Consider the following 14,105-nt stretch of genomic DNA (forward strand, 5'->3'; position numbering starts at 1 on the left):
GCGGTCACACCTCAGACTTGGCGGGAGCAGGCCAAGTCAGTTGTAAAGCTACTGCCACAAAAACAACAACAAAAACAACTCACTCCGCAGCCTGCAAGTTGAGCCGCACAGATGCCGTAGTCGACACAGATACGGATCTGGAGAGCGTGCTCTCTCTGAGCAGGACGGAGGAAGAGAGCCTTCTCCGCTCGCCGGAACCAGGCACCAGCTCCCTGCGTAGGGAAGGGCCGAAGCGTTCCAAGGAGGGGATGAAGGCCAAAGCACAATACAAAGCGGCCCTCAATGTCAAAAGCCGGCTGCAAGGTAAAGTAGACATCTCCCAGGAGGAGAAGGTCAAGCTAGCCTGGGCCGAGCAGCGAGTGCCAAGAGGTGGCCGACTGAGAGTGCCATGAAAGACACTCTGGCGAGCAAGCGGCAACGCGGGCCCAAGAGTGCAGCCCCTCCACCGAAAGTGGCCAAGAAGCCATCGAAATCGAAAGCGAAGGTCAGCGATGTGACCAAACGAGATTTGATCGTGGCACTCATCGACCGGAGCGAGGAAAACGGCAAGATGTCAGCGGCACAGTGGAAGCTTGTGCACGCGCGTCTCGTCGACGCACTGTTTGCACACATGGAAGAAGATCCCGCGGCCCCTACGCCCACGTTCGATGGTGCTGGGTGGCTAAATGGGGTTACGATCCTAAAGTGCAACGACGATCCAACCCGAAGGTGGCTGACGCGTACGGTCTGCCAACTGGAGGCGATGTGGGAGGGGGCCAAGCTGGAGGTTGTGGACCGGGAGCTTATCCCGTCCAAGCCTAAGGCGAAGGTAGTCTTCCCCATCACAATCCAGGGGGACCGAGCGCTGAAGCTCCTTCAGCGGCAAAACGCGGATGTGCCAACGACCGATTGGAGGATCCTACACATTGGTAGCCCACTACCCAACGAGGGGGGCCAATGTGTGATCCTCCAAATAAACAAGGAGGCAGAGGACCTGCTGTATCCCAAGTTCGGGAAGATGGCGTGGGGCATGGGTAGCTTCTACCTGCGCCTCAAAAAGCGCCACCCTGAGGGCAAGGACGCGCATACCCTGCAGGTAGGCGGGATGGAAAAGGACTTAGGTCTCGAGTCCATCGTGGAGGCCGCCCAGGGTCTTGCGCTTGAGGACGAAGACGAGGAAGACGGTGACCTGACGTTAGTAGTCAACCCGTCGGATGCAAGTGAGCCAGCCACCCATGCTGAGTGTGCTGCAGCTCAACTTGCATAAAAGCAAGGTAGCGTCGGCGGAGCTCCTCATCGCCATGGAGCAAGGGCTCGTCGACATAGCTCTAGTCCAGGAGCCCTGGATTGCGACAGGCAATTCAGTGGCCGGACTAAAGTCCTCAAATCACAACCTGTTCTACACAACATCGGTAAGCAGGAACAGAACCGTCGTACTCGTACGAAAGGGAATCCATGCTTACCTTATGTCTCAGTACAGCACGGATGACCTGACGGTTGTGATGCTGGAAAGTGAGGAAAAGCGCCTTCTGGTGGCTTCCTGCTACATGGCTCACGACAGACCCGCACCACCCGACGAACTCAGGAGCCTGGTGACAGAAGCCGGCACCAAAAACTATCAACTCGTCATCGGGACGGATGCCAATGCCCACCACAATGTGTGGGGAAGCACCGACATCAATGATAGAGGTGAGTCACTCTTAGACTTTATACTAGCAACTAATCTATATATATAGCAAACGTCGGGGAGGAGGGAGGCACACCTTCGTAGGTCCGACCTCATCCAACGTTCTAGACCTAACACTTGCAACGGGAAACAGTACTACGGTATCTAGCTGGAGGGTCCTTGAAAGACCCTCCTTCTCAGATCACAAGTACATTCAGTTTAAGTGCGACTTCAAACATTCTTCGAAGGTCATAGTCTATAGAAACCCCCGGAATATAAACTGGGAAAAGTTTAAAAAGACAGTTACTTCGAAGCTCGCGAGTCCGGGCACAGTGAAATCCGCGGAGGACATAGAGAAGTCTCTAGAGACCCTATCCAACGCGTTGCTGGACGCCTACCACACATCGTGCAAACCCTCGAGGACGAAGAAGAGGTCCAAGCCACTCTGGTGGAGCCGGGATCTCTCTTTTCAAAGGGACAACCTCAAGGAATTCTTTAAGATCGCCAAACAAGCGAACGAAGGGATCGTCTATGAGGAATACAGACTCCTACTCAGGAGCTACAAGAAGGAAATACGTAAAGCACAAAGGAACTCGTGGAGGACCTTCTGCTCTAACATCGAGAAAGTACCAGAAACCGCACGGCTACGGAAGCTGCTCTCTAAGCAGCCTACCATACAAAGCCAATTAAAGCTAGATGACGGACAGTGGACAGAGGGCAGTGACGAAGCCCTAACAGCACTAATGGAGGAACATTTCCCTGGTTGCACCGAGGACGCTGATGCCAAAGAGCACCAGGACCTAGCAACCGAGGAACAACACCCCCCAACAGATCTGTTGACCACCAAGCGAATCCACTGGGCAATAGACTCCTTTGCGGGCACAAAAGCACCAGGACTTGACGGGATATTCCCAGCCATGATGCAGGTGACCAAAGAGGCGATTACCCTATGGCTCTCCGCAATATTCACAGCTTGTATAAGTACTGGCTATATCCCTATCCAATGGAGAACCTCGAGAGTTGTCTTCCTCCCAAAGGCAGGAAAGTGCAGCCATGCGAGTCCCAAGGACTATAGACCGATAAGCCTTACCTCCTTTATATTAAAAACACTAGAAAAGCTGCTGGACTTACACATCAGGAATGAGGTAGGGGGACTGATGTCAACCAATCAACATGCCTATACTAAAGGGAAATCGGTGGAGACCGCACTACATTCGGTAGCAGCTACCATTGAGAAAGCCCTTCACAATAAAAAAAAAAGTATGCACTGGGAGTATTCGTGGACATCTCCGGAGCATTCAACAACGTGGCTACGGAAGCAATAACAAATTGCCTTGTAGCAACTAATACACACCCAGCAATCAACCTGTGGATAAGGAACCTCCTAGGTTGCAGACGGGTGCAATCAGAGTGGGGCACCGCTTCCATGGTGAAAGAGGCACACAGAGTCACACCCCAGGGTGGAGTCATGTGCCCCTCCTGTGGAATCTGGTGGTCGGCGATCTCATCAAGAGATACGAAAGGAATGCCCCAATAATAACAGCTTATGCGGACGACATAAGCATACTTATTACGGGTGTTTGCCCATCGACCCTCAGCTCACTAATGGAACGAACACTCAGGGAGATACACGAGTGGGCGGAAGATGTAGGACTAAGTATCAACGCGGACAAGACGGACCTCATCCTCTTTACCAAGAGGTACAAGGTACCGATATGGACCCCCCGAAGATCAATCAAACTAGGCTAACCCCAAAAACACAAGTCAAATACCTGGGCACAGTACTGGATAGTAAACTGGCATGGAAACCCAATGTATTGGAAAGGGTGAAGAAGACCACCATTGCGCTTTATGCATCCAAGAAGATGCTCAGCAGCACATGGGGCCTGTCTCCGGCTCTGATGCATTGGATTTACATCTGGCAAGCTACTGAAAAGAAAACGTATCATAAGCTTATGGAAAAGACTCAGCGACAGGCTTTGCTCTGTATTACAGGGGCGCTGAGGTCAACCCCAGTAAAAGCACTCGAAACCCTACTTGGAATCGAACCCCTAGACATCCACGCTCGTCTGACTGCAGAAAAGGCAGCACAACGCCTCATCGCTTTAGGAAATATGTCGCCACAAGAATACGGGCATAGTTCAATTGGAAGGGAAATGAACAGATCAACTGATTACATGACCCCCCAAACATGCCTCGACGTAAAAACAACTGGATCTTCGGGACCTGAAGACTGGAAAATCGGAAGAGACCAAACGGAGCACCTCAATATATATACGGACGGCTCCAAGATGGACGGAGGAGTAGGGGCGGGCCTATACTGTACAGACCCTGAGATAAGGCTGTCATATAAGCTACCGGACCATTGTACCATATTCCAGGCAGAGGTTTTTGCCATCAGGAAAGCAGCAGAGGTCGCTCTTCTCACTGAAAGAGCACACGATGCGGTCAACCTATTCGTCGACAGCCAAGCGGCGATAAGATCCATGCAGTCGTCCGCAGTCAGTTCCAGAAATGTCTTGGCGAGCAGGGAGGCACTAGATACCCTAAGCACAACAAAGTCAGTACGAATCTACTGGATTCCCAGCCACCAGGGCATCGAAGCAAACGAGACGGCGGACGTACTAGCTAAGGAAGGCGTCGGGCTGGCGAATACGAGAACCGAGAACGTGCCTGTCTCACTCAGAACGCTGCAAAGGGGGGTAGGCCCGGGCCCTGCGCAGGCCGGGTCACAAACCGAAAGTAGGTGGAGGAGTACCACCGCCTGCAGAACCTCGAAAATCATGTGCAAGGACCGCACTGACAAACTCAGCCACTACCTGCTGCACCTACCCCGGAAGGACTGCAGATTATTAGTGGGAATATTAACGGGACACTGCTTGGCTGCGGCGCATGCAACAAAGCTAGGAATCACAAACAGAGACAGTTGTAGGAAATGTGACGAGCCTGGGGCAAACGAAACCCTAGAACATCTCATCTGCAACTGCCCTGCTCTCTTAAGGGCAAGGAGGAAGTACTTGGGCGCGCCAGTCCTGGCATCACTGGAAGATGCCTCCAAGAGGACGCCACAGCAACTACTGGCCTATGCGAAAAATACCTCGATCCTCGAGGACTTCAAAACCCCCTAAACACTGCCGCGACGGTTCATACCCCCCTATCCGGACAACTAAGGGCCATACTGGCCTATGTGGGGCCCCCTCTGAGGGCCGTCCGGGTCAACCTAACCTAACCTAACCTAACCTACTCTACTTCTATTCTACTTATCGACGTACTTTTGTGCGATAGTCGAATGCCTTTATTTTGAAAATAACAAGCCGCCCATAAAATTGTATTCATTCAAATAGTAACCACTCAACTTAACAACTCGTCATCATCAGCGATCTTTTCTTTTTCCCTGAAGAACATGTGTCCGACTCGAACTACACAGAAAGCGACAGAAGTAACGAAACTCCTGGTGCTAAAAAATGAAGCTAGGAAGCCGCAAAGGAGCTACCTTTACAAAGCCAGTGCTGCCAATGCGGGGACAGAAAATATATATTGTTGTCGCCGGCTTTGTCAATCGGAATAGGCCATAGGAACATTTGATCACATATTGTCAACAAATCAGGCAGTTAATAGTCAGTTGAGTGAGTGTTCTGTGTAAAAATTGAGAAACTAAAAAAAGTTACAATAAAACGCCTAAGTTCGCTGTATTTTCAGTAGTAATTTCGAACTGGATGGTTCGCATCCTCCCTGAAGAAAGCAACGAGTGCGTGGATTCTGCCGAAAACCAATCCAAGAAGTGAAAAGTGAACAAATTGCACTGTAATTCGAATTCCTTTCTTCAATTAGTGCACATACGTATGTATTTATTGTGTGAAAATCAGAATCAGTGAGAATCCCAATGTTCTATCAGAATGAACGGTCAGAATCGCAAGAGGGAGTGGCAAGCTGGGCGCGGTGAGGATCTCACCCCCGACGACCGTATTGAACTGATTGCCGAGTTGATGGCTAAACTAGACGGCGTCAATTTCGTCGCCGACTTTTTACACATCCGTCGACTGAAACTGCTGATCACCGACTGCCTGCCCGACCGCAAGGAGCAGCTGCTACGCATTCTCATAGGCTATGTGAACCGGCCCCCCAGCCCGGCCACAACTAGCTACGCCAAAATTGTGAGTCTCCTCAGCAACGACCTTGGTTCCTTGATGGTCGACTGCATCCGCGCCCTGAGGGCGGTCCAAGAGAAGGCACTCATCGATGGCAAGTGGGACAACGCGCGCGGCCTGGAGTACTTCTTAGCCGAGCTAAGCAAGTGACTTAGCATAGAAGGGCCCTGGCTGTGCAGTTTGATCACTGCACTGCCCCTGTTCTTCCACGATACGTTGCACATATCAAACTCTCGGTAAACAACACATAGCATATTCAATAACACGAACCTAAGACACGAGCATAACACACGAGATTAACACTCGATCCTAACGCACGAGCAACACACGATCCTAAAGCACGAGCGACGCACGAGCCTAATAAACGAAGAACCAGCTCGACGATCCGCACATTCCCAGGAAAGATCCAAGCAAACTCTTTGGACCTGAAGAAGCCTCACCTGGAATAAACTAGAGCTGCAGCACTGTGATCTGTTTATTGCCGAAGCCGTCGCGTCCTTGGAAATATTTTGTCATCTTCGCTGCCGCTAACCAGGGGCTCCATGGCCCCCAGGTAGATGGGCGCCTGGAATCACACCACACATAGGACGAGTGGGGAAATTATCCACATGCACATGCCCCCCTGTACTAACATCTTGGCTCACTCAAATTTCACAATTTTATTTTAAAGAGTGTGAGGTTTTAGATTGGCTAAGGACCCAAAAAAAAGTTGGATAAAGCTCAAACTGTCATTTGATTATGTTTATTAAACATACGAGTGAAATCTGGGTCCAACAAAGGCGGGGGGCGGGGGTGTGTGCATTAAAGCTACTTGAAGAGCAGAGGCAACCTGCAGTGAGGCTCCGTCTGACTGGGATTGTCCGAATAGAGCGACATGGTCCTAGCGGTGAGATCGAAAATGCCAACGGCAATGGTTTTGACCACCTCGTCACAGCTGCCATTCTCGCGCCACACGCAATACAATCCCCCAGAGACATCGCCCAGCATGTGGCGCACATCCTGCTCGCTCGATGGCGGCTTGTAGGTGCCGAACGCCTGCATTCGCGACACGCTGGACTCGACCATCAGAGCGTTGGCCTGATCCTGGTGAATGCGATCGAATCTAGGATCGAATCGAGAATTACTCAAGCTGCGCTAATGACTACTGGTAGGTCTCTGGTACTCACTGATTCACATGGTAGTTATGATTACCCAAGGGTATCTCCTTGATGTTCAAAAGCGACTCATTCTTACGGTCTGGCGAAGGCGCCATCTCCACATTGTAGAACATCTGGCGGGGATCGCTGTGAAATCAAGGAACACGGAAACTGCAGACTGTTGACCGTTGACCAAAGTACCTTTGATACTCACGCCAAAAAGGTAAAGTTAATGGAGCAGGCATCGGCTGCTCCCACACCTGCGTCCCTGAGCACCCTAAAAGCATCGTCCACATTGCTGGTGGCCAGCAGGGCTCGTGTCAAGAAGTGTCTCGCTAAAAAGCATTAAAGCAAACCCTCATTAAAGGTCTCTTATCTTATCCCATCGAAAGGAGTACACTCACGTGTCTTGCCACTGCGCAACAGCTCCGCACTGATCGTATTGATGGTGAAGACCAGGCCATGGTAATTCTGATTCATGGTGTAGCCGGGCAAGTGTCCGGCGTAGCACAGGGACATAAAGTGCTCCTCCTTGACATTGTATTTGCCCTGCGGCTTGTCGCTTATGATGTGCGCGTCAACAAAATAGTAATGATTGAGGGTCTCCGTCAGGGCATCCTCGGTGTGGCCCAACAGTCGCTATAAACGAGACGTTGCACTGTATTAAAGCAATCTTCTGGGGCTCCTCTAGGCTTTACCTACGCAATTCTTTTGGTTGACAATGATTGTGGAGCAGCCAGTCGGCTGGTTATTGTTGCGCGGCTGAAGCTTCAATGCCTGCGGCAAGATGTCGTCAAGGTGCAGCAGAAAGAGCTAAAAAGCAATATGATAAACGTTTTAAAAACAAAATTAAATATATATATTAAAGTATAACCATGTACGTCTGCTAATCTCTTTATTTATAAGATTCTTTACTGGTGTATATGGAAATCGTTCAGATAACACCCATGGGACTGGGACTGGGTCTGCGTCTGTGTCTAGGTCGTGTCGTACTTGACACTTCGGCTAGCCTTTCTTTCTTGTTTTCGTTTGAAATATTGTAAGTAGCAATGATAAAGAGCATCGCTTAGCATCGCTTAGCATCGCATAGCCACACAAGACACCTGCACCTCGTTACCGATCCAATTCCATGCTAATCAGACTTTTATTATTAGAAACTGCATCGGAGATCAGCAGCACATCAGATGGACAGCCTAACGCAATGTTAATGCTGCTAATTTGAATTATTAATTGTCATACGTTAGTACCCGTGTTAGCCACAGCCACAGTCCCAGCCTCAGACCCCCGTCCATCACCTGCACACCAGCCACAGAACAGCCAAGACGACGCACCGCACCGTGTGGGGTGTACCGTGTGGCGTGTGGCGTGTACCGTGTACCGTGTACCTTGTGCTGCGATGGAGCTGGGAGATTAAGATAGATGTAGATGCTCACAGTTGCGGCCAGGGTCAGCGCGATTTTTGCGTGCAATTAATTGGCCGGTCAAAGCTGAATGGACGAAAAAAATTATAACACATTATCGAGCAAGGCAGCCGCACTGCACTGCACTGCATTGAGACTTCTGCATTGGCCATTCTAATGAGCATGTGCCCAATCCGAATACCAATTCCAATGTCAATCGTAATATCAATGGCGGCCATGGCAAAAGCCAAATGAAGCCAAGCAAGGGTTCGGTTCGGTTCGGTTCGGTTCGATCTGAGACATTTTTCAGGCTTGTCTTCTCTTTCCTCTTTCCCCTTTGCTCTTGTGTGCTGTGCTCCACAAATTGGCTTAAACAAGAAGGAAAGTCTCGTAGCTTCAGGGTCGCAGCTGAAGATACTCTTGCACCTGCAATGGGAGCTATGGGGGATATAACCCTTACAGTTCTACTATCGTCAGGGATCGCTGGCAGTAGAAGACCTACTTTGATCAAATTTTGGTTGGTTATGTACTCCCCAAAATGAAGTCAATAAAGTTACATTGATATATTCCTTGTAAGCCCATAGTTTAGGCCTTACAATCGCCGTGTACAATGCACAAACAATGAGGGGCCACCAAAATTTGATAAAAATATATTACTCCCACCATTAGCTTATCGCTAGAGCAACGATCGAATGAATATATGTATGTATGTAGTACAAGGGGCTCGTAAGTCTCTTGACCCGAAATTAATTGTAAATTTTACAATTGCATAAATTTAGAAACAAGTTTTTGGCTTTTAATGGCAGTTATATAATGTAGAGAGGGAGTTTTGGTGTGCAAAACCTACATATGACAAATATTGTAATATTCGTTGGGACAACTGTAGAGCCATGAGATGGCTTCTTTTTCCGCTTGGCAAACAGTTGGTAAGAATCGTGATACCTCATTGCTGACTAGGGTATACAGACGATGGCCTGTCTATCACTTTCGTACGCAGCAGCAGCGGCAGCCGCAGCGGCAGCGGCAGCGGCAGTGGCAGCGGCAGTGGCAGCGGCAGCAGCAGGAACTAGTTCAATGTCTATGCTCTGAACGAGGCACGGGCACGGCGGTCAACATTTCGAGTTCTGCTTGTGCACAGTGGTCGCCGGCTAAGTGGGAATCGCAGAAGGCATGGCATTGTTGGACTGCACGTAGAGTGGGATGGGGAGAGGGGGGGAGGGGAGGAAGCCACTTCATTGATTACAATAAAATTAAAGGAAAGACTAAGCAGCTACTAATTGCATTGTTAGATCATCAAACGGTGGGGGTGGGGGCCCTTTTAGCCAATTAACACTGTACTGAGAGCACTGCACTCGGTGGGTATCGCCTTTAATGTTGTCATTGGAGACCCCACAGACACGCAATGTCCCAGAGATTATTCGATTGCACGACACGACTTTAAGTTCTGCTTTAGCTACACCGTTAGAACGCCGCCCGACCGCCCGACCGCCCGACCGCCCACTCGCCCACCCGCCCACACTCCGTCGGCAGCCTTGCAGTGCGGATTATTAGCGTCAAATTACAATATTTGAGCCAAAAGCTCCAACAATTGTATTCGATTTAATGGGCACTTAATTGTGCACTGCAACACAACGAAGATAATTCGATGTACGAGTATTACTATTAGTCGGTCGTTTACAGTTTACAGTTGAGTGCTAATTAGCAACCCCCCCAACCCCTGACTAATTGGATTGGGGGGGGCTAGCGCTACTATCTCTAAGCTATTCTCACCTTATGGAATTCCACCTCCGCACCATCGGCCACGCCCTCCAGCTCGCGTATATACTGGGGGAAACTATCCTTCACCGACTCCAGGGTCTCATTATAGATTTGCTCTGAAAATTAATGAATCATTATCCCATCCAATCCATTCGATCCACTCGAGCCAACCATCTGGTGTGAGCGATGCTCTCATGGCTGGGCGAACATATTAACATGAATATTTTTCTTAGATTTGGCCGAGTCGATACGATCAAATATATCCGCGACTTTTCTACTCTACTTCTGGCGAAAATCCTCTAGCTGAACCCTCCCGGCTAGGCAATGGACACTGCATTACCCCGGACAAGGCTAATGCACTGTCGCTTGCTCTGTCCGGGGTAATGCAGTGTCTAGCTAAGGCTATGGTCCGGCGTCTTCCCGATTCAAAGTCGGGGGAACCGAACCAGGGCCATGGCTAGAGGTGCCTGGCGGTCAGGCCTAAAACGCTAGGGGGTGGTCCCCCCGAAAAATATTAACCAGTATGGACCCTCGGGCCAAATATGGAGGCGAAGAAGGATAAAGCACGGGTTGGGATGTCAACCCAAACGTCGGTGGGAAGCGTGACTGCTACCACCGGCGGGCACGGGGAGGAGCAATCCTCTCTGCGTGTCGCCAGCGGTCACACCTCAGACTTGGCGGGAGCAGGCCAAGTCAGTTGTAAAGCTACTGGCACAACAACAACAACAAAAACAACTCACTCCGCAGCCTGCAAGTTGAGCCGCACAGATGCCGTAGTCGACACAGATACGGATCTGGAGAGCGTGCTCTCTCTGAGCAGGACGGAGGAAGAGAGCCTTCTCCGCTCGCCGGAACCAGGCACCAGCTCCCTGCGTAGGGAAGGGCCGAAGCGTTCCAAGGAGGGGATGAAGGCCAAAGCACAATACAAAGCGGCCCTCAATGTCAAAAGCCGGCTGCAAGGTAAAGTAGACATCTCCCAGGAGGAGAAGGTCAAGCTAGCCTGGGCCGAGCAGCGAGTGCCAAGAGGTGGCCACCAAGAGGTGGCCGACTGAGAGTGCCATGAAAGACACTCTGGCGAGCAAGCGGCAACGCGGGCCCAAGAGTGCAGCCCCTCCACCGAAAGTGGCCAAGAAGCCATCGAAATCGAAAGCGAAGGTCAGCGATGTGACCAAACGAGATTTGATCGTGGCACTCATCAACCGGAGCGAGGAAAACGGCAAGATGTCAGCGGCACAGTGGAAGCTTGTGCACGCGCGTCTCGTCGACGCACTGTTTGCACACATGGAAGAAGATCCCGCGGCCCCTACGTTCGATGGTGCTGGGTGGCTAAATGGGGTTACGATCCTAAAGTGCAACGACGATCCAACCCAAAGGTGGCTGACGCGTACGGTCTGCCAACTGGAGGCGATGTGGGAGGGGGCCAAGCTGGAGGTTGTGGACCGGGAGCTTATCCCGTCCAAGCCTAAGGCGAAGGTAGTCTTCCCCATCACAATCCAGGGGGACCGAGCGCTGAAGCTCCTTCAGCGGCAAAACGCGGATGTGCCAACGACCGATTGGAGGATCCTACACATTGGTAGCCCACTACCCAACGAGGGGGGCCAATGTGTGATCCTCCAAATAAACAAGGAGGCAGAGGACCTGCTGTATCCCAAGTTCGGGAAGATGGCGTGGGGCATGGGTAGCTTCTACCTGCGCCTCAAAAAGCGCCACCCTGAGGGCAAGGACGCGCATACCCTGCAGGTAGGCGGGATGGAAAAGGACTTAGGTCTCGAGTCCATCGTGGAGGCCGCCCAGGGTCTTGCGCTTGAGGACGAAGACGAGGAAGACGGTGACCTGACGTTAGCAGTCAACCCGTCGGATGCAAGTGAGCCAGCCACCCATGCTGAGTGTGCTGCAGCTCAACTTGCATAAAAGCAAGGTAGCGTCGGCGGAGCTCCTCATCGCCATGGAGCAAGGGCTCGTCGACATAGCTCTAGTCCAGGAGCCCTGGATTGCGACAGGCAATTCAGTGGCCGGACTAAAGTCCTCAAATCACAACCTGTTCTACACAACATCGGTAAGCAGGAACAGAACCGTCGTACTCGTACGAAAGGGAATCCAGGCTTACCTTATGTCTCATTACAGCACGGATGACCTGACGGTTGTGATTCTGGAAAGTGAGGAAAAGCGCCTTCTGGTGGCTTCCTGCTACATGGCTCACGACAGACCCGCACCACCCGACGAACTCAGGAGCCTGGTGACAGAAGTCAGCACCAAAAACTATCAACTCGTCATCGGGACGGATGCCAATGCCAATGATAGAGGTGAGTCACTCTTAGACTTTATACTAGCAACTAATCTATATATAGCAAACGTCGGGAAGGAGCACACCTTCGTAGGTCCGACCTCATCCAACGTGCTAGACCTAACACTTGCAACGGGAAACAGTACTACGGTATCTAGCTGGAGGGTCCTTGAAAGACCCTCCTTCTCAGATCACAAGTACATTCAGTTTAAGTGCGACTTCAAACATTCTTCGAAGGTCATAGTCTATAGAAACCCCCGGAATATAAACTGGGAAAAGTTTAAAAAGACAGTTACTTCGAAGCTCGCGAGTCCGGGCACAGTGAAATCCGCGGAGGACATAGAGAAGTCTCTAGAGACCCTATCCAACGCGTTGCTGGACGCCTACCACACATCGTGCAAACCCTCGAGGACGAAGAAGAGGTCCAAGCCACTCTGGTGGAGCCGGGATCTCTCTCTTCAAAGGGACAACCTCAAGGAATTCTTTAAGATCGCCAAACAAGCGAACGAAGGGATCGTCTATGAGGAATACAGACTACTACTCAGGAGCTACAAGAAGGAAATACGTAAAGCACAACGGAACTTGTGGAGGACCTTCTGCTCCAACATCGAGAAAGTACCAGAAACCGCACGGCTACGGAAGCTGCTCTCTAAGCAGCCTACCATACAAAGCCAATTAAAGCTAGATGACGGACAGTGGAGAGAAGGCAGTGACGAAGCCCTAACAGCACTAATGGAGGAACTTTTCCTGGTTGCACCGAGGTCGCTGATGCCAAAGAGCACCAGGACCTAGCAACCGAGGAACAACACCCCCCAACAGATCTGTTGACCACCAAGCGAATCCACTGGGCAATAGACTCCTTTGCGGGCACAAAAGCACCAGGACTTGACGGGATATTCCCAGCCATGATGCAGGCGATTACCCCATGGCTCTCCGCAATATTCACAGCTTGTATAAGTACTGGCTATATCCCTATCCAATGGAGAACCTCGAGAGTTGTCTTCCTCCCAAAGGCAGGAAAGTGCAGCCATGCGAGTCCCAAGGACTATAGACCGATAAGCCTTACCTCCTTTATATTAAAAACACTAGAAAAGCTGTTGGACTTACACATCAGGAATGAGGTAGGGGGACTGATGTCAACCAATCAACATGCCTATACTAAAGGGAAATCGGTGGAGACCGCACTACATTCGGTAGTAGCTACAATTGAGAAAGCCCTTCACAATAAAAAACGAGGGGGAACGTTGTGAGTTGCTGCGGACACCGCAACTCTACAGTTATACCCGATACTAAGTCAGTATGGCTCTCCTCCGGCAGACGGCGTGCGAGCGAGAGAGACAGAAAATCAGTCTGAGCGTGACGTCGGGCGCTGCGTAGCCAGTGCAAATTGATTTGTTTCCTTTCGCTATAAAAATGATCTGATCTGATCCAGATTCAGCAATCTGATAGATATGGTCGTTATCTATGATTCTGCGTTTTTAGTTTTCTCAAATCTGCAATATTGTGGATGCAATAGATTTTCGTCCTTTGTGTTGGCGGTAGGGGGTGGGGCGAAATTTTGAGATATACGTTTTATAGTGAGATCTAACAGAAGTGCGGATACCAAATTTGGTTACTGTAGCTTTAATAGTCTCTGAGATTTGTGAATATCTCCAGATTTGCATTCTTTGCGGGGGCGGAAGGGGGTGTGGCGAAATTTTGAAACAAACTCGTCTCGGTCCGATATATTAGGAG

The 14,105-nt window shown here is 50.5% G+C and overlaps 2 protein-coding genes across 2 annotated transcripts; one reads left to right on the plus strand and one right to left on the minus strand.

Moving 5' to 3' along the window:
- Nucleotides 1-5,376: 5,376 nt before the first annotated feature.
- LOC117185216 (uncharacterized) lies at nucleotides 5,377-6,552 on the plus strand. Its single transcript, XM_033385644.1, has 2 exons — nucleotides 5,377-5,485; nucleotides 5,541-6,552. Exon 2 carries the CDS (start codon nucleotides 5,542-5,544, stop codon nucleotides 5,941-5,943), a length of 402 nt encoding a protein of 133 aa, XP_033241535.1. The 5' UTR covers nucleotides 5,377-5,485; nucleotide 5,541; the 3' UTR covers nucleotides 5,944-6,552.
- Nucleotides 6,525-10,207, minus strand: LOC117185053 (uncharacterized; the record flags this gene model as incomplete). The annotated part of the gene is made up of 6 exons (XM_033384659.1): nucleotides 6,525-6,895; nucleotides 6,960-7,076; nucleotides 7,144-7,264; nucleotides 7,334-7,568; nucleotides 7,632-7,742; nucleotides 10,100-10,207. Coding segments are annotated over 6 exons (987 nt in total), but the record flags the coding sequence as incomplete, so codon positions are not given.
- Nucleotides 10,208-14,105: the final 3,898 nt, after the last annotated feature.

The sequence above is a fragment of the Drosophila pseudoobscura genome, chromosome X (genome assembly GCF_009870125.1).
Source record: "Drosophila pseudoobscura strain MV-25-SWS-2005 chromosome X, UCI_Dpse_MV25, whole genome shotgun sequence".
Classification (NCBI taxonomy): Eukaryota; Metazoa; Arthropoda; class Insecta; order Diptera; family Drosophilidae; genus Drosophila; species Drosophila pseudoobscura.

What these genes read in the sequence shown, in the direction of transcription:
- LOC117185216 (XM_033385644.1), top strand. Translation starts at nt 5,542, where the DNA reads ATGAACGGTCAGAATCGCAAGAGGGAGTGGCAAGCTGGGCGCGGTGAG.